General features: G+C 45.7%; 1 protein-coding gene across 4 annotated transcripts in view; it reads right to left on the reverse strand.

Annotated features, from left to right (window-relative positions):
• The window catches only part of unc5a (unc-5 netrin receptor A), a 140,802-nt gene that overhangs the window by 17,011 nt on the left and 103,153 nt on the right, over positions 1 to 20,638 (reverse strand). Inside the window, exons 6-11 of one of the 4 annotated variants that reach the window (XM_084353933.1) lie at positions 19,658 to 19,825; positions 12,484 to 12,648; positions 6,791 to 6,979; positions 5,698 to 5,997; positions 2,111 to 2,198; positions 1,490 to 1,658 (exon numbers count right to left, since the gene is read on the reverse strand). In XM_084353933.1, coding sequence (XP_084210059.1) covers positions 1,490 to 1,658; positions 2,111 to 2,198; positions 5,698 to 5,997; positions 6,791 to 6,979; positions 12,484 to 12,648; positions 19,658 to 19,825 — 1,079 coding nt within the window. Of the gene's footprint in view, positions 1 to 1,489; positions 1,659 to 2,110; positions 2,199 to 5,697; positions 5,998 to 6,748; positions 6,980 to 12,483; positions 12,649 to 19,657; positions 19,826 to 20,638 lie in introns of all 4 variants that reach the window. The other 3 variants (XM_084353932.1, XM_084353935.1, XM_084353934.1) reach the window with 3 other exon arrangements.

Genomic DNA, 20,638 nt, shown 5'->3' on the forward strand with positions numbered 1-20,638 from the left:
AATATTGGATTTTTGCTTGCTTTGTTGCAGAGATGAAGCGCTGCATCACAACTGCATTTCTAATGAAGACGACGCACTTCCGCAAATATCCCATCCCATCGCAGTGCAGGATAGTTTTATGGGATAATTCCACTGCTCTCGGGGCTAATTTGATGGGGACAAATTGGACCCAAGGTGACAACATTTTCTCTAAAATCCCATCATGCCAGTTGACTGACTCTTCTCATTAGCCAATCAAGCTGAAGAGAGCATACTGCCTGCCAAATGCCCAGCGAGCCCCTCTAGGATCGATTCAACCAGACACCATCTACATCAATAGAATTAGTATTGACACAATTCATTTGCCATGCGACCACAATGGAGTCTCACTTTTTCATCATCTTAATATTTCTTCGGAGTGGAGCAGAGAGTGAGGTGGCTCAATTACACCACTGAGCGCTCACTCTACAGGCAATTCATTTCTCTTACTCCTGCCGCATGTCCACTTTCACCATCTCTTTAAGGCTTTCTCTTATTTCCTGAGCCGTATTTCCAATCTCCCACTGTTTCTAATCGCTCCTCTACATCTACATTACGTGCTTGTCCACTTTGCCTTTCCCCTCTCTGTCTCCTCTCTTTTATTTTCCCCCTCTCTTCTCCCTCTCTCTCTGGATGTTTCCACTCTCGTCCACCTGGCTCCTTTTTCCTTTGGTGGCCACGCAGTCAGGCTGTTGGGCTATATTTGGTCCGGCCGATGATTAAAAGTGCTGGTCTAACCTCTGCCTCAGACAGGCCAATCCATCCCACAGACACCCCACCGCCGCCACACACGGGGAGGCTGAATAATTTATGCACAATATCGAACATGAAAGAAGACCTACTAACACTCCGAAGCCCACCAGCACCCTTTCCAATCTCTCTGGATTGTTGAGATGGGTATTCTGCCTCGAACCGCGTTTGTTTGCAGGAGAGAGAGTGCGTGTGTGTGTGTGTGTGTGTGTGTGTGTGTGTGTGTGCAGACGGCAGACAGTTCTTCCCAACTCTATCCTATTGGAGTCTGGCAGTTCTGGTTACTTTCAAATTTCATGGATAGAAAAACGGGGAGGGAGCTCTGTAATTGGAAGCAGCGGTCAAAAATGGTCAAGGAGCACTCAGAAGAGTACTTTGAGGATCAGTAATTTGCTTAGAGAATTTCTGTTTTGAGACGCATGTTGCCTAGCAACTCTCGAGTTGGAGAGAGCCGGCGCTTCCAGGCTTTTGTTCCAGCCCAATGAGAAAACACCTGATGGTCAATATAATTTAAACCCTATGGAGTGGATGAGTGCTGGGCCAGAACTACCTCCGCTATACAGCACTGAGTGCTTTCCAGAGCGAGCTTCAAGTCTCTGCTGAGTAACTTTGTACTTTTTTCGGGAAGCTCTCAGTGAGCTCAGTAACAAATTCAGTGAGAGGCAACTTTGTCTTCTACGGAGGATTTGTGCTGTTGTAGTGTGTTATAGTGCCGTCTCACCTCCCAAGCGCCCTCATAGTTCTGCTTCTTGAGGCGGACGGCCCAGTTGTCGAGGCATGCATCAGAGCAGTGGTCCATGCTGAGGATAACTGGCCGGCTCAGGACCACCCCCGGAGGGCCACAACTCACCACGGGGCTGAGCAGGGTCTGGCAGCCAGCCAGGGGTAACCTACACCGGGGAGAGAGGGAATGAGTGGAGATGAAGTGCTTTTACTCTCCAAGTTATTGGTGAGAATTTACTGGTCTCTTGTAAGCAGGATATGATACCGTCTCCTCGTCAAATTATGTAGGAGCTGTAACAAAGAATAATGAAAGCCTGTTGGACTCGCTGACTAGCTGGAGCAAGTTGTGATGACTGAGTAACACGATCACAGCAGGCCACAATCGCTGTGTCTTCTGAGACTGAATGCAGAAAGCCAGATAAACAGTGTTTTTCGAACAATTCATTTAACTTAAATAGTGCACATCCTGGTAAAAGGCAACCCTATTTATTTACATCCCTCCTCCACAGTACTGGCACAGACTCTTAAGCCTTTCCTAATGGAACAGTGGAGCATCAAAACAAACAGCCTAGTGGCATCCAGGGAAGACTGCCAGTTAGGCAGTGTTAAAGAGACCCACCTTAAATCTTCCTTCCTCTGAACAGTGAGATAAATCTCATAGATCTTTCCTCTGGGGATGGCCTCGGGAGGAATGAGCAGACTGATTCCTAATGCAAATAACAACAAAGGGAGAGAGAATGGGAGAGGTGGTGAGGAAGAGGGGGACAGGCTCATTTGTTCTGACTGAACAACGCTTTTGTCATCTCACAAAAGGGAGCCGGCCCACTCTACAAAACTGTATGGCTGCAAAAACAAAAAGCAAATCTATTCTGAAGGTCAGAGGCAGCCTCCGCCAGGTACAGTAGATGCAAATCTCTGCACCGCCAGCCGAGGCGGCACGCGTCCCCACGGTCAACAATTAGCCGAGACAAAGACGCACGCCGCGTCACAGTTTAAATGTCCTCCGTCTGCCACAAAGTAGATAATTGAGACTATGGAACAGACTACTCCCGGAAAAATTGCACTTCCCCAGGAGAGTGGGGGAATGTACCTTGGAGAATAGAGAGAGCTATTGAGGTAGCTGGAGTGTTGTGGCATTTGTGTTGCGATTCTCGTGCCAAAAATCATCCACTTAGAATCCTATTTAAAATGTGGTACAAACAGTGACTGTGTGACAGCCTCTGGATTGTTCACCATGAAAACATCTGTCTGAATAAGGAGAAGGTGCCTGAATGCTCACAGCCTTGTCTGAATCTATAAACCGTCTTCTGTCTTCTTCTTCTGTGCCCGCTTGGAAACTGCGCTAAATGACAGTATATCTCCTCTGAGTGGATGCATGCAAGTGCTGAGGTTTTTGTTTTTTCTTTTTTTGTATGTGTGTGTGTCCCAATGAGAAAACGGTGCCAATGCGTGGTATAGTCGACATGGCTTTGAGTTAATCCATGCATAAAATATCGGCAAGAGAGTGGAGGAGAGAAAGATGGGAAGAAAAACAGAAAAAAAGACCTTTTGTCCTGACGTACTGGCACTGTGATCAGCTAATCTGGACAGCCTACAGTGAGCCAAGTGAAAACACTGTCTTCCAGTATAATTATATAAGCTCTGTACTCAGCTAATGTGAAGAGGGTGAAGCAAAATAGGAGACTAATGATGTTGGGCTTTTTATATCTTTTATCAGACTAATCTTTAATGGACTATCTCTATTCCTCTGTCCACGCTCACAGCACAGAGCTGACGCTTGTGGACATCGGCTACAAATTCGACCAGCTCTGTCACAAGCGAGGTGGCCTAATTGGAGTAATTTGTTCTCTGTTTTTGTTCCAGGAATTTTTCAGACTAAAATGTATCTGGTGCACACTCTTGATTTTATTTTTAATTGTCCCATTCTTACACTTAAGGTCCCTGTAGATGTAGGTTATTGACGAGACGCTGTTAAGCCAAACACCTTATTTTGTAAGATTCAATGTTTGGATAAACAAGTGAGCCCTTTCCACATAATCCACTTTAAACACCCAGCTAAAATGATTCCTTATAACTGTAAACTCATTTGTATCACACAGAGAAATACAGCCTGTGCACTAAGCTGTTTTGTATGAAGCACTGAATCACTTTTGTTATCCTGGTACAAGACTATTAGTAAACCCACATGCATGAGATTTAAAGGCTGAGCGGTCTGGGTCGGTTTCAGTGAGACAGGGAGACGTTTATGGGACTCATCTGTTACTGATAAATCCTCCTTGTTAATGTCCAGTCGGGAGCGCCGTCTCATTAAAGCAGGTGTCATAAAGTTTCTGTAAATGTTCTTTTTTATGTAAAAGCAATGACAATATATGAAATGTTTGTTATAAATAAAAACTGATTTGTTCCCACCGTATTTCTACATTTTATAGCAGATGTTACAGTGTTGAGATGGAACTTTTCTTGTTTGAAGTCTGGCAGTAAACAGAACATCCTACTGAGGATTACTGAAATCTTCCTGTCCCTTCAAAAACAATACCTGCTTTTACTGCACCACTCAGGTTCCTTTCCTTCTCATCTTAAGAGAAGGGAAGGGACGTAAACACAAAGACTTGTCAACAGGCAGGTAACTGATTGATTGGACAGTTTTGGGGACTTTCATCCAGCTTCATTAGCGCTGCATGGATTGAAAACAATTAATGCTGCAATTTACTTCACCTTGTGTGTTTTATTGTTTTCTCTGGTGTCACAAAGAGCTTGCAAAAGAAAAATAATGTATTAATTTAAAGTGGTAAACATACATTGTATTTCATTAAAGATCGGACAGGTATGAGGAGCAGAAGGATCTCGTCTTGATGGCTGATGTGTGATTCAGAAGCTAAACTATTAAGCAAAATAGCGTTGCAGCATTCTCCTGAACAACTGGTGTAGATGGAGACTTGTTTTAAAATGATAAAAAACAAAAAAAACAAAAACAAAATTAAAACAAACTCCATACAGCTTGTTCGGTGTAATCCAAGTCTCTGGGGCCCCTGAGATCCCAAATTGACGCACAGTCGATCACATGCACCCACTTCAGATGGGGGTGCGCTAATGCTTTAAGCTTAGCAGCTCCACTGAAGAATTCTGCCTCAAAGAGGGTTTAAATAAAGTATTTTCAAATCAATTTGGGATCTTGGGGCTTCTGGAGTCTTGGATTACAGTGGACGAGCTGCAGGGGGCCATTTTTCCTTGTTTTTTTTTGCTTTTTTTTAATGCCTTATAACAAGTCCCCATCTACTTCAGTTGTTCAGGATAATACTGCAACTCTGTGTTGCTGTGAAACTCCAAAAATGTGTTGTGGACTACGAAACTTCACCTGAATTTCCATCGGCATGGAGGTGAGTAGATATTGACAATGATCATTTTCATTTTTGGGTGAATTTATCCTTTAATGTCCTATTGTGTTAGACATATGTTTTTATCCTTTCCTGCACATACGAGCAATCACAAATTTCTGCATCTTAGTGACTACGCAGTAATAATTTCAACAATATTACAGTAAAATGCTTCTGTTATGTTATTATTTGTCTAATTATCATATACAACATTCAATACTCGCAATCTATTATTTCTCCGTGAGCCCTTTGTGTAGCACGTTACACATAAAGTGCGGCATTGTGCTGCATGATGCTCATTTGATTTCCCCACATGGGTTCACAGCAAGTGTAAACCAACTCTGACGTCACCCACTGATTTGTGGATTGCTGTTTTAAAGCCATCTTGGTTTGTTGGAGCCAGAAATGACAAGATATTTGGATGAGAGGGTGGAGCTGCTTCATCACCTATTTTACTCTACATGGGTAACTTAAAAAATTAACATCATACTGTTTACTGAGGTAACATATCAGGTCAGAAATAGTGATAATTTCTCATAAGCTTACATACAAGCGGACATATTTTGGAAACCAGTGGAGCCGCCCCCTGCTGGCCATTAGAAAGAATGCAGCTTTTAAGGCACTTCAGCACCGGCTTCACTTTTCAAACCCAGAAGCTCTGTCTCTAACTTCTATACAGTTAATGGTCGACTATAATGCAGAATGACATCACCAAAACTATCTAATGGATGAGTTTTCTGTCTTTATGTTTACAGTCCCAAACATATTGAACTGAATTACAGGCAGAAAGCACACTTTATTAAACCTTTATGAGCATAAACAAAGGACCCACCTGTGCTGGGGATCGTCAGCCTCCCTCCCAGGAAGTTGAAGGTCCCATAGGAGGTGTTAGCTACGTCGCGGGGCAGCGTTTTAAAGTAGCTCTGAGTAGACAGCCTGCTCACAAACTCAGCGGGGTCCGAGTTAAGCTTGCCGTTGTGCAGCGCGTGTGAGCCGTTGGGAAGCGGGTCCAGCAGAGGCCCGTTGGTCATTGAAAACTTCCCAGTGGCGTCATGGCGAGAGCGTAGGGTGCCTTGGTAACTGGTGGTGGTGGTGGTTAGATCAGGCTGGATGGTGAGCAAATGGGAATTCTCTGTTTGAACAATAATAATAAAAAAAGAAAACAGACAAAAGCAAATGTGTGAATCATCATGAGTGGCAGGCGGGGTGGTTCATACATCACAGAGACAGACCTCACACTCTCTGAAGCTGTCACCACACAGAAAAACTGAAACAAACAGGAAAAGACACATGGTGCAGGAAACAGAAGACTCACACGCACACACTCTTGACAATACACAAACACAAATTCCACCCAAAGCCAGTCTATTTCCCTCCCCTCTCTCTCTCTGTCGATCTCTGTCTGTCTGTCTCTTTAGCAACCACACAATCAATTCCAAACAGAACTCAGATGCAGCTTAGCACCCAGAATGTAAAAAGGATTTTTTTTTTTCTCCATGGTGAATCACAGGCACTGCAACCCAGTTCCCCATCTCCATCCAACTCAGACAGTTGTATTTCTATTACTCGCTGGTAAACCTCAGAGGCTCCACACAGGCAGTAAACAGAGTGGGTACATTTCCTGACAATGAGGTGGTGGCGAAACATAATGTGTCAGGCAGGCAAATAAACAGCTCGTGCACCGCACACACACACACACAAACACACAACATAATGCATCTTGCTTAGACTACAAACCACTGTAAACACACTCACACCACCTCCACAACCGCAAACAAACACAGGATCAGTGGTACATGTAGATGAGTGCTGCACTGTCACAGTGGGCAGACGACGGACCGACGGACGCACAGAGGAGGGTAGAACAAAGAACAGTGTCCTACTGCTGTGGGGGGGAGGCCTGCGCGGCCGCGGTGCCCACACACCTGGCTTGCTGGGCTTGATGCCCATGGGCTGAAAGCCAGTGGTGAGGATGGAGGAGTCCGCAACGTCCGCATCCAGGCCCTCCTTCTTACGCCGGTAGACCAGGACGACCACGATGAGCAGCAGAGTCAGACACAGAGCCACCGCCACCATGCCCACGTAGAGCGCCACGTCCTCGGCCCCGCTCACGGCTGCAAGGGGAGGAAACAGAAAAAAGATTAATCGTGACTGAAAACCTCAGGTGGTGAATGACACTACTGACATATGCTGCTGAGAAATCTTTTATTATGTTCCATGTTAAGGTCTCACTTGAGGATCAGTTTAATAGCATGAAATCAGTCACACATTCCTTGCTCGGCATCAAATGCTGCTCGACTTCGTCCCTGACTGATCCACAGGCAACATTAGCAAATGTTAGACAGTCTTCTTAATTATTAGGTATTTTTATGAAGGCTGAAGCTTCAATGTCAACCTGCAGACAATCAAGGAGAAAGAAACAGTTTCTGCAGCAGGTTTTCAGCGTTACCTTGCTTCAATTCGGCGCAGGATAAATATATCTTGTGCTAGCATGTTCTTTCTCTCCCTTGTCTTTTTCTCTCTGTCTCCAAGCACACAACACCTTTCCCTCCCCTGTCTTTTTCTCTCCGTCTCTAAGCACACAACACCCCCAAGAGAGTGAGTGGAAAAATGAAGGATTTGCTTATGAAATTCTAGCACCTCTTATTGAATGTCTCTCTCTCTCTCTCAAGCATGAAAGCGTCTTTCTCCCAAAAGTACAGTATGAAGATGACAGCTAAGCCCAGACAAACATCAGTGTGTGTGTGCATTTGTGTGCATTCATTGTGTGTATGTGTGTGTGTGTGTGTGTGTGTGTGTGTGTGTGTGTGTTTTGGAGGAGAATGGGATTTGCTACGGCTGTCTCCCTGGGCTAGGGGAATTTGGTGGCGGAGGTGGAGGATGCTCCTGGGGCCTTTGTGGAGGGCCATTGTCCCGGGGAGCCACGGGGGCGTAGCGCTGTCAACCGAACACAGTCGAGGAGGGGACGCGTCGAGCAGCGCAGCTTTGAGGGATGGAGAACAGCGGCAAAGGTTAAAGTGCTGCAGGCGGGCGAGTGTTGAGTTGACAACAAAAGGAGGACGACAGACGCAGGAAGAGAAGAGCAAACATACAACAATGAAGGTTTGAATTTTTAGAGGGACGAAAGAACAGGAATTGCGAAACAGCATGTGCCTGTGACTGACAGAACGTGCAATTTGCATTTTGGGCAATGAGCAGCAATAACATGGCCAGAAGGTTTCAACCTGATTTACATTAGATAGGATATATTTTGATGAATATCTCCAGACTGTCTCAGTGTTTTTCCACCACTGTGACATCCTGCCGCTCGACAGGAACTGCACTCAATGTTGGAAACAGGCAGATTTGACAAGTTTTAATTGGTGTTAGTGAATCTGTGACATGAGAATTCCACAATTGAATTAGGAGGAGTGCAAACAGCCAAGTTTGGTAAAAAAAAAAAAGAAGAGGAAATGGACAAAGAAGGAACCATCTCTCTCCGCCTGTGTCTCACTCTCATCTCTATTCATCTCTTTTCATCCGTTTGTCCTTGCCTTCTCCTTTTTGCCTCGAAAAATCCATTTCTTTGGACAAAGCCGTCTGACATACCCAAGTCTTTAAGAGAAATGCCAGAATCTATTTCATGGGTGATTATCTCAGTACAATCTGATACCTTAAGTAGCAGGATTATATGCAGCCAAGCTCTATGGCGAGCCGCTGTAATGCCAGAGATCTCTTGACATGTAATCAATTGTGAATGACTGGCTGGAGATAAACACGAGATCGTGTGTTTTGTTCTTGCACATCTGCACAGAACACACACAGAGCATGAAGAGTCTTATAGGATACATACCTCCATCTTCCACCTCACGTCCCGTCCATTTACCTGCCTATGCTTCTCTCCTCCGACTCCGTCTCTCCCCTCAGGGAAGCATAGAGGTGCTTAACTGTAAGCAGCCTGGCTAAACCTTCCACCTTTCACAAAGAGCTCCAAAAAAGGGAGGAGAGAGACTATGGCTGAACTCTCATTAAAGTTCCCCAATCCAATTGTCTTGGTGAGTCAAAGGCCAGACGAGGCCGTGATATTTTGGACTTCCAATGCTGTAGTCTACAGAGAGATGTGCAGTCTGACTAAAGACAAAACAACACCCGTCAGCAAGGAGACAGGCCTACTGGGTTCTGCTGATTGGATAAACATAGCCTCAGATTGGCCGGTTGCTGTTTACTTTCGGAGGGCAAACCAAAGGCACCGGGGCCAGCCTCGGATGCAAAGATCCAGTATCTCTGCACACAACCATTCTTGCACCCAGACAATAAAGTCAGTCAATCAGACGACTCTCCCTCTTCCTCCCTCTATTCTGTCTGTAATCTCTGGTGGCTTATCGGAGCATCGGCGAGTGAAGTTTTATCTGACCCACCAGGTGTCACAGAGAAACGATCCCGATGCTCGCTACAACCCTGACCAGCAACTCCTCGCAGCTCCTCTTGGCCCCCGCTCATTGATTTTCATGATGCCAGCCAATAATTGAAAGGACATCCATCACACTTTAATTGACATAGCTAATCAGGTTTTATAATTGGATGGGTTTTAGTTTAGTCCCCCTCTAGCACGCCCTCTCTCTACACACTCTTTCATTTCACCTCTTCTTTCCTCTGCGCGGCCGTCACTCCATCGTTCATTTCCACTTGACGTAATTGCTGGCGAGGAACTTTTGATTCCCTTTGTGTGTGACCTCTCTTCTGATTGACACCCGCCTGCGGATAATCTGTGGATGTGATGAGCTGTTTTCAGCGTTGACCCCGGGCCAATCTCTGTTTGTTCCCCTCTCCTGAAGCTTTCAGCTCAGCTCCTCAGACTCGCTCCAGGGCTGGCTGGTTAGGGATCAAGTTTCTGACTCGAGATGGGCCAGTATGGACTTATAATTCATCTACCTCTGAGGCAGCGTACCGGGATCCTGCTGAAGTTTGGACTCTCGCCGCATTGGCAGTCAGCACAATGTCTGCACCTGATAGTGCTCAACTCTCTCTACCTGTTCCTTTCTCTCTCCTGCATTGATAAATAAAGCTTTGCAGCCTCTTGCGCCTCCTCCCCGGGGCATTTATCAAGAGACCGAAGAATATATTTCATCCCATGGCCAATCCCAGTCACCCGCCCGAAGATGAATAACACAGGAGTTCTTAAGGTCAGGGAAATATGGCTACTAAAACTCTCAAAGTGAACGTGACCATTACTATCTCCACAATACAGTCGTCCCATCCCTCAGCAGGCCCACGTGAAATATGAGCCAAAATAAATGTTCAGCCATTTTTCATGCAGCCTGTGACCCTCTGCTCTGACAAAACAGCCCGTGACGAATAATGTCGGCCACCGAATTAGCCCCCTGATTCTAAAAGACTGATTACAGACAGATTAATAGTTTGATGGTCTTTGCACAATCATCCCCCAAAACGGGATGCTGCAGCAAATTTACTTCATTACCTTCATTACACACATTAAGCCAAATAATTGTTTTTATGTTGTCCTAATTTCCTGCGCCTGAGAATATGAGCAGCATTATATTTCCCCCCACTATCATTTTCGTGCCCTCTAACACCTGCCTGCCATTTTGGCTCTGGCACACTGCCAGCACATTTATTATTTCCCTGCACAAATTTTTGCGTAGCTCCATCTTGGGCTTCGCTTGTTTGCTTTGTGAAAACGATCCCGCCCGGGTCAGATCTGTTTATTCTGGAGCTGCAACACAAAGCATTGATTCTCATATATGCAGTACCCAAAACAATAACCTCAGCTAACGTGTGCCATACAGCATCTGGCTTAATGAGGGAGATTAAACGTGTTGGTGAGGACATCTTATGTGGCGGAGTTACAACAGCTCAGTCTGCAGTGGCATTGTTCGATTACACTGGAGAAGAGAAGGGTGTCTTTTGTTTCAGGGGGAAGTTTTCCATCTCAGCTAATAGCCTGCAGACATGGTTGAAGTATCGGAGTTGCTGACAAGCCAAAACCATCTTGCTATTTTGCTTATTATAATACTTCACACAGCCGTTGTCTATGGAAACACATCTGCTGGGAACAGATTGGGACAGGCATTCTTCAGAGGCCAGCGCTCCGCTCTGCACTGTCAGTGTAAATACTGAGCGACGCTGCGTGTGTGTGTGTGTGTGTGGAACAATGACTGGCATCTTTGTGTATATATCTTGCCTCTCTGGGGAGGAGCTGCTGACCTTTGATGATGGGCCGACTGAGCTCCCTGGTTCACTGCATCAGCCAAACTCGGCTAGCGGTTGACACACACACATGCACGCACACGCTGACAGACACTCAGTCATACATAGTGCTAACACCCATGCACGATGCAACATTCGCACACAGAATCCCTATCCACCCCCCAGCTCGCTATGCATCGGTCCATCCGATCACGTCAGTGAGACGAAGATACATAATTCAGTTTATTAATTCACTGCCTCATGTCAACATAATCTTTATTTAAACTCAGTCTTTACCACACAGAGCAGCCAAAGAGCGCGTTGTACGTTCCCTCTTTGAGACACCACCCTGAGACTCATCATTTCTGGGTGAGAAGCTGCGATATCTTTCTGTCTTTGATGTCTGTAGGGAATGACAGAGCCCCCTCTTCATGTCCATCTGGTCAGCAGTGGACCCTGCGGTGCCACTTTCCACTCAGCTGCTGGCTCGGGCTGTTCGGGCTTCACAGTTTCTAATCCTGACAGTACGCACATGCCCTATTAATGACACATGGGGAGCGGCGGCACAGTGCTGGCATCTTTGCACAAAACATTGGCTTTTGTATATGCATAAACGCACGACATAAAACAAAAATGCACGTAGAGAACAATCACAGCGAATGTGCACACCTGCCCAAGTTGACCCACGGCACTTTATATGTCAGGTTGTGTTTTAATCAGAAGAGAGATGGTTTAATTCTCAGCTCTGTTGAGAGGACAGAGAGCATCACAGCACCGACACAGGTGAAAAGACTGTGTATATCTTAGCGGCGAGCGACACACCAGTGTTTATTAGAACCGATTGTTTTAAAAGGTCAAGCAGGTGAGGACGAGCCAGTGAGGACGAGCCAGTAATGGTCCGCAGAGTCAGTAAGTGTCCTATGGGATGGACATCTTTCCTTTATGAACCTTTTCTAAGAAATACTCAACATTTATCACAGGAAGCCGATGCCATAAGGAGATAAAAAATGTTTATTTGATCTGATAAAAAGAGGAGAAGGACACTCGCCCCTCTTCCCAAAGCAAAGAGCGTGAAGGAAAAAGCCTTTCCCTCCCCACCTTCTCAAGGCTTAGTGTAGGGGCTGACAATGAATGTTACTCCTGTATACCTGTTCTCCATGTATTGTTTTGAGATCTACTTTTTCTAGCTACAGCTCTCAAATGTTGTTTTGAGCAAATTCATTGAATTTAAAATGTACAGTTTCTACTCATCAGTTCAGTTCTGATGGACAAACATAACTAAAATGCATTCCACTGCTCCTGTTCCAGAAAAGTGGTTGAAAAATGGTTAAAAATGTCTTGTACTTCTTCTACTACTGCATCTTTTCTATTGTTACACTGAGTTGAGCAGCTGACAGTCTGGTCTGCAGTGTGTGGGTGGGAGTGCACTCACTCTGTGGACACTGCTCGCTGGTGCAGTTGAGGGACTGGAGGTCGAGCCCCTGGCAGTCTTTTCCCCCAGTGCCAGGTGAGGGCTGGGTGCACTCCCTGCTCCTCCACATCGAGCAGTCTGCACCGCACGCTGACCACTTGCTCCACTCGCTCCAGCCTCCGTCCACTGCAGAGACACACACACACACACGATAAAAAATAACAACACAGGTTAGCACAGACACACAAATAGCAGCAAAAAACTTCAAACACTTATGTTTTAGTTCAGGGGAAAGGGTATTGATTGGAAAACATGCCGAAACAGTTTCAATAAAACAAGCTACAACTCTTAACAGTGTGAAATGTTCAGATGCAACAGCAGTGTAAAAGCAGTAAAAGCAGTGGTGTATTTGCGTGTGAGATGAGAACAACTGGTAGAAGACTCTGTTGCCATCCTGTGCAAATCTACTTGCTCTAAAATGGAAACCTGGTAGGGAAAGCATTATAAAGACATGCAAATCCACTTGCACACACACTCAAATCCAGCAGATGCACAGGGAAACCAAAGCGTGTAAAACTGCTGAGCAAAGCCATATTGTCTCTATTCTGCTTTCTTTGTTTATTTCCAACATGGAAATCAGATGCAACTAAGCTAAACCCCAATGGTACGATGGTGCTGTGGCCTGGTAGACCCAGCTGTCAACAACTAAATCTGTACAGGGAGACAGATTTCACCCCTGGGAAATTGGCCCTCTAGTCTAGTGTCAAACGTCCAACGCAAATATCTCTCTGGTTAAAAATTTCCCTTAAAACTGAAGGTGTGGGATGAATGAGCGACAATGTTAATCCTGTAACAGTGGTATTTGTTTTATAGGCTTTTTCTTATTTTCCTCTCTTGGTTTGTATTCTCCTTTTCTAAAACGAGTTTTCCCTTTAGCTACTTCACCCATTGATGTGTATAAAATCTGCCACAAAAATTACAATTGTATGTTTTTTATGTTGCTATAATGTTGTTGAAATGGAAACAGAAGATTGCTTTTATGTACCAACGTGGACTCTAACCAACAACACAAATATGTTCTTGAAAATAATCGCCTACAAAATGAACATTTGTTAGAGGACAACAAATTTGGCTTGGTTTAATATCCGTCAAAACAAGCCGTTACTATAGCAACATGAGCATTAGCTGCAGTGTATTTGAATGCGAGGCTCGGTACAGGTGGTATTACTTCGAACATTACTGTACATTACACCTGCAGCCTATTTCTGTCGACCGTAACTTCAAACACACGCCGCCATCAGTGTGGACAAAATGAAACAAATGGAAATGGGCTGGTAATAGTTCTGAGAGGGCCCCCGCTGTAAGAAATATCAGCAGCTTTACCACACGTGGACAGGCTAGGCCATTTTGCAATGGTGGGGGTAATTTGGCACTGTGGCCGGGGATGGGGCAGTGGCTTGGAGTGATATTGACAGTGACACAGAGCCCGGCCTGGGGAAGGTTACCATAGGGCTAATGGGAAAAAGAGCAGTAATGAGCTCTCATGGGAGAAAAACGCCACCGTCTCGCTCTTTCTCTCTCCCAAATGTAAGGGTGAAGGGGACCAGACAAGAATCACCAGAGAGAGAGACACACACACACACACACACACACACACACACACACACACACACACACACACACACACACACACACACACACACACACACACACACACACACACACACACACACACACACACACACACACACACACACACACACACCTCTCTAGGATAGCAGTAACCCTCCTCGTGACTGACCTAAGGGCAAGGAAACCTTAGTGCTCATTAATCCTAGCAATAAAGAGTGTAGGGGGCATGACCCGAGTAGAGCGGGGCTGACCGGCTGCTGGTCGCTGGCTTTGGTTAATAAAACATAAGTGAGATGTTACTCAGGGTGGGATACCTATTATTGCGTAACTCCACCAAGTAATGATGTTATTTGGTTTTGGAGTGAGTTCCCAATTGGAAAAGGAGCTTAAAGTCGCTGTGAGCGTATTAGGCCAGAGTCACAGGTGTGTGAATTAGACCCTGCTCTCACACAAATCTACATGTTTGTCCCTGCGTGTCCTCGAATGATTGCTAGAGAATTTGAGACTGCTTTTGTGTGTGTGTGTGTGGTGGGATGCTGACACAGCTCGGGCCTCTTTGCAGTCAGATCCATTTGGCAGAGAGAGCAGAACCAATCAGATAATTGTCCTTGTTTGGCATTGAGTGGACCCATCCGTGGGCCAGTGGGCTGATTATCCAGGCTGGGAATGAGAATGATTGAATAGCGAATTACATCCTAATGAATATATTATGTCGCCCCTCAGTTTATCCACACCACTGTGAAATAAAGAGATGAGATCAACATCTGCCCTGATGAGGTGATGAAATTCTACTTCTCTTTTCCACCACAAAGCAAGACTAATGGCCATGCAAATAACATTTTCAAACACGCGGGTTGGAGTGGAAAACAGGGCGCTGCTCACACGAATGTGGATGAGACACGAGTGCTGCGACCTGAGGAAAAATCAAGGAAAGATGGAGATGCATAAACAGTTCTTGATGGCCTGTCTGACTCTGAGCACATGTTGCACATATTTCAGGAGCAAGAGAGGCACCAAAGAAATGTTTGGACAGCATAAGAGGAAGTGGTTACAATAAATGCAGTGAAGTAAAGAAAATTGACGCCTTCCTTGATTCGCTTTTTTTCAGATTCAAGGCTGAAATCAGAACCAAACCTCATCCTTTTACTTTCTCTGAGCCCACATAAGGAAATTATCATCCGCAGCCTCAGTTTTTCTTATCAAATCCCCAGAAAGAGATTGTTAGCGCTACTGCGAAAGGAACCACAGCTGATTTTCAATCAAACAACACCACAGGTTTCAGGTCAGGCAGGTCTCTGAGGAGGGACAGTAATACAATAGCCCAGTGGCAAGCCCCCATTTGGACATGTTGTCAAAGGGAGAAGTGAAAGGAGCTCGACCATTCCTAACGGGTCGGTAGGAGGGCCTGTTTGAGGCTTTGCTGCTCAAAATGACAATGGCTGCTGACGAGCATGGTCCAAGATCATGGACACCCACGGTCTCCTTGTCCTTGAGGGGAACACGAGGAGGTAGACGAGTACCACTGAGACCAGCGGGTCGCCCCTCTGCTCCCACTGTCCTGTCAACACACATGTGTGCACAGTAACCACCCCCAATGCCAGTGTTCAAAGCTAAGGTAAAAAACAAGGCACGGAAAACCACAGAGCCATGGCAGGGGGCTGATAGCTTAGCCACAGAAGAGGGTGATGCAACAGAGATTAATAACCAAACCTTTTTCTCTATTTCTGACACGTTTTCAGTTAAAAATCAGACTTTATTTTTTGTCAGTGGTTGTGATATAGTAAGCAACTGATAACAGAAGTTTACTCCCTTATGTTAACTAGAACAAACCAAAATGAGACAGAATGACTTATGAAGAGGACGAGCCAAAACGAATGGCACAGAATGATTAAAAACAGCGCTGATGCAAGGCTGTCACCAGATGGCCACCGTCTTTTCTGACTGAACTAATGTGTTTTTCTGTCACATTTATTAGCCATAGCCTTTATTTATTCCTCGGATAAAATATGGAGTCTCTCTGATAATATCCAGAGACACAAACGCTTCCTACCCAAGTAGAATTAGACAGTTGCCTGCAGTGCAGACAGCAGACATATGGGTGCTAACTTGCATGTGTACAGCACGTACGTACGCAAACACGCTCACAAGTACGCGTGCACAAACACACCAGCCCCGAGTCTGTTTATTTTTCATCGAGTGGAATTCTCATGACTCCCCTGGCAAGCCTGAGGGATCAGTACAATATTTAAATAATTCACACAAGTTAGAAATCTCTTCAGGTTGTTTGCTGTTCTCCAACACATCGGCAACAGTCCCGTTCATGTTTGTGGGCCAGGTGTCACTTCCAAAACCGGGGACTAGCTATTTGCTGTTGGCTCAGCTTGTACGTCTTTGTCAGAAACATTGGCTTGAGCTGACATTTTGCCATGACCGTTGGCTCAGACTACAAGTCGGTGCAGGGGCAGAGTCAATGAAAGGGTGAGGGATGGACTGCAGATTTATGTGGGATACTTCGGCAGGATATGATGAGATGGAGACAAAGGGAAAAGTGAGAAGGCAGCGAGAGGAGAGAGAAACGGAGATAAGCTTTTGCATAGTTTGGCTACTGGCTGTCTCAAGTGTTGATCTGCTCTGCTCTGAGCCTCAGGCTTTAGCCTCAGCCTCCTCCTCCTCCTCCTCCTCCTCCTCCTCCTCCTCCTCCTCCACAGCTCCCTGTGTCTCTCCCAGCATGGAGCCCATCTGATCTGCCACACAGGCCTCCGCCAACTCTCATTAAACACTTTGGAGTCTTAGACAAAAATACAGATGAGCCTCTTCGGCTTCACACATTCCAGATGAGAGGCGGGAGCTCACGTTTAGACACAGGAGGTACTGTGAAAAGACAACCACAAGAGTTTTGGTACTGAACAGGTTATTGAAGATGGTGGACGTCCGTGTGAATAATGTGTATGAAAATATGCTTCTGTGGCTCTGAAGGAACCATGTTACTCCTTAAATGTGGAACAACACATGGCCATCGGCATTTCAACAAAAAAAGCCCAACATAAATAGACTTAGCCGGGCAATGCAGAGACAAATTACAGCCTTTGCATGTTGTTGATTCAAAATTTATATTGATTTGTTTCCAGCGAATATTCATTCAGTTGACAGCATCTCTTTCTCCCCAAAGGGAGAATACAGCAAATCTGTGAAGCCATCGATGTGTTTTAGACAAAACAAAAACAACTGCAAATTACAAAAAAAATAAATAAAATGTATTTTTCTGTTATCCATTTCAAAGATCTAATGCTGTGAGTTAAATGCACAAGAGAGCTAATAATCAACAAAGAATCTTAGTCTGGATAATTAGTGAACTCTTGAAACAAGACCAGCATTAAAATCATGCAATTTTTAACATGCGGCTCCAACACAAAAGGCACTGTAGAGGAGAAATGCCTCTCAAGGCTGACTTAAAAATAAAGAAGACTACTTCTGAATCCAAATGTCAGCTGTGTCTAAATAAATAACACGATGTCTATCTGCAGCGCTACAGCTCCCCATGTAATTCATTCTTCTCAAGTCTCTTTCTTCAGAAATAAGCTGAAATCACCATCTACTGTGCGTCGAGTGGATTAGACCTGCGAAGGCTATGAGCACAGTGATAATTAAAGTTGTTATCCAGTATGTGAGGTCGTTCTCTGCTAGGCTGGCCTCATCTGTTCCACCTTGCTGAACGTGACTCTCGTATGAGTGCGTCTATTCATTTATTCAGGCTGATGATTCATACATGCGTTAATCATGTATTTGATGTATTAAGGTAAAGATTCAGGTGTACTTGGGAGTTGTCTCTGCTTGGCTGTGTGTGTGTGTGCGCGCGCGCGCTGGGTGACGAATGATGGGAACAGTCAGTTCATCTTGGGGGACTTTAGAGGTGTGTCTGTGAGTACACAACAGAGCCGTGCTGCCACTTGTGATTGGAAACAACAGCCCATCATCCCCCGGCTCTAGCGTGGTGAACTTTGGCCTTGAGGGGGACCCTCTCAAGGGTCCGACAGCTGTGACTGTCTGTGCCGCCGGTGTTCTGTCTGAGACAGGTAAAGATTTAGAGAAGAAGGCAGAGACTCCTCTCTGTCGCCAAACAACAGGACTGATAGAGGTGTGAGCGGGGTCACGACGCTGTAGCGTCTCTCATCAAGAGAAAAAAAGAAAGAGTTCTTTCACTTCAAAAGTCTCTGCAAACCGTGTTCACAGGGCACAATGCAATTTCTGTCACTGCACCCCGAGAGTTGAAATTACACACTTTCTCCTTGTGGGGCAGGAGAAAGAGAGAGGAGGGCGGGGTTTGGTCTAACAATAGCAGCTTGGACTGACATTAATCTCTTTAAGCTCATGGAGGTCAGTATCCTGCTTTGCTATGGGGGAATGTCAAGCATCCCTGGACACCTCCTCTAATTCCATTACTCGTTGCTCCGGCGCTAATAATTCCAAATCCGTCCAGATAGTGTCCTGAAGGAGCGTTTCTGTGTTCCCTTTGTCTTCCACTCCTGATGTATTCCGGCGGGCCATGTTACTTACACTCATGCTTGACATCTAGTGATGTCTTTACATGGGAGATGTGTAACGCAACACCCTGATTCACTGAGGAAGATAACCTCTGTTTTAGGCAGGGAGAAGCTGCCACTGCCAGAGGTGTTGGATTTCCCTCTCTGCTATTTACCGAGCGTGGGAGATTTCTCCTGCGGTCAGCATGGCTGCAGAGGCCCTGCTTTATGTCCTCGGTCAGATCTGCTGGCAGCCAAACGGCCAGCTCTCGTACGCACTCGGGCTTTCGCTACCTCTTTCTCAGTTTCCCTCTTCTCTCTCTCTGGGCTTTGTTCCTGCCTCCCTAACACTGTATCTGATTCCACCTGTCTATATCCCTGCTTTCACCTTACACCTCCTTTCCCCCCATCCTGCTCTCTCTCCCTTGCTATCTCTCCCTCTGTCAGGGGGCTAATGTGGGACTGCAAATGAAGCAGCTTGACTTCCATCTCAGGCTAAGAGGGATCGATATGTGTTCCTCGGTATCAGGCAGGACGCTCTCGCACGAGGGAGAACGGGGCAGGCAAATGAAACGCCCTCAACTCCTCACACGTAAACACGACACGCCGGCTGCCATAATTCAGCTTTTTATTGCCCATATTTACTACATAGCTTGAGCAGCAAACAATAACAAATGTACTAGCTGGTCTGACACAGTGCCATGGCTGAGACCGTGTCTCTTAAAGCAGACAGGTCTCTGAAATAAAAGCAGGGTCTGTGTAGAGCACAGGAGATAAAGAGATATGTGAACAAAGAGTGATAATAATAAATCACCTTCAGGATGAGGCCTCGCTGTGAAGACTAATAGGCTCTGACATTGCTGTGTAAGCGGTCTAATTGCAGGAGACAACAGAAGCACTGACATCTAAGAAAGACCTGGGTGCTGGTACAAAAAAGCAGCCAAAATAAAGATGAATTGATGACTTCTGGATGCAAAAAAATGCAAAAAGGAAGCCACAGGAAGCCAAGCGCCACAGGACAAACAGGGTTGCCTGGGAGTTACCTGGACAGGTGGCCACGCAGGCACTTTTCTGGACGTTCTGCCCCTCACAGGATGTGCCTCCATTCAGTGGCGTGGGGTTGGTGCAGCTCCGACTCCTCTTCTGCCAGCCACGCCCACACACGGCACTGCAGGACGACCAGGTGGTCCACGTGGACCAGCCGCCGTTGACTGTCAGACCAGCGCCGGTGGGGATGGAGGGGGGAGGGAGGGGGGAGGGAGGAAGGGAGGGATGGATGAAGGGACAGAGCAGCCAGGATTACCCGACATGCACTAAGGAAAAAGAGGTGTGTTGCGCTAGAATAATTGTGACTGCTGTTACACTCTTTGGTTCAGCACTGCAAGGTGAACTAATGGAAGAGCAAAGGCGGGCTGCTTCCTGTGTCCGAGTTGGAGTTACAGCCAACTGCAGTGAAAACAAAATGGCTTCAACAGGGAGCAGGAAATAACACGACAGCTTGCCATCCTTGACCTTATCTCTGAGGAAGGTGCTGCAAAGTGACTAGTGGACATTTCAGATATGCCTCCGAAGGTAACGTATGACAACATACAAAAAACTCATAATACAGTCAGAATATAATCGCTGTAAAGAAACACCATTTAAAGCTGAATGCTCATGGTCATAAATACATAAGAAAGCAACGCCTACTCCTTGGAAATGCCAACATACTGCTGAGAAATACATTTATCATGGCTGTTCCAGTAATTCAGATTATACCCTTCAGACGTCCATCACTGATTTCACACCATGGCATGTCATTCTTCAAACTCTAAGTGTTCTCTGAATTGTAGACAACCCTCCATAATTTCTCCCTCTTTTATATTTCAAAATGAAAGTTCAGGCACTTCAGAAACTCTGAACATTGAATTCCTATTACCGCCCATGTTCTGAACCTTGCTCGTCTATTGGCACATAATTGTTGCTATATCGCTCGATCATGGCAGGTGATTACATCAAATCACGCTCGTTTCATTCTAATCAGC

This window comes from Pagrus pagrus (assembly GCF_965226575.1).
Source record: "Pagrus pagrus genome assembly, chromosome: 5".
Taxonomy (NCBI): Eukaryota; Metazoa; Chordata; class Actinopteri; order Spariformes; family Sparidae; genus Pagrus; species Pagrus pagrus.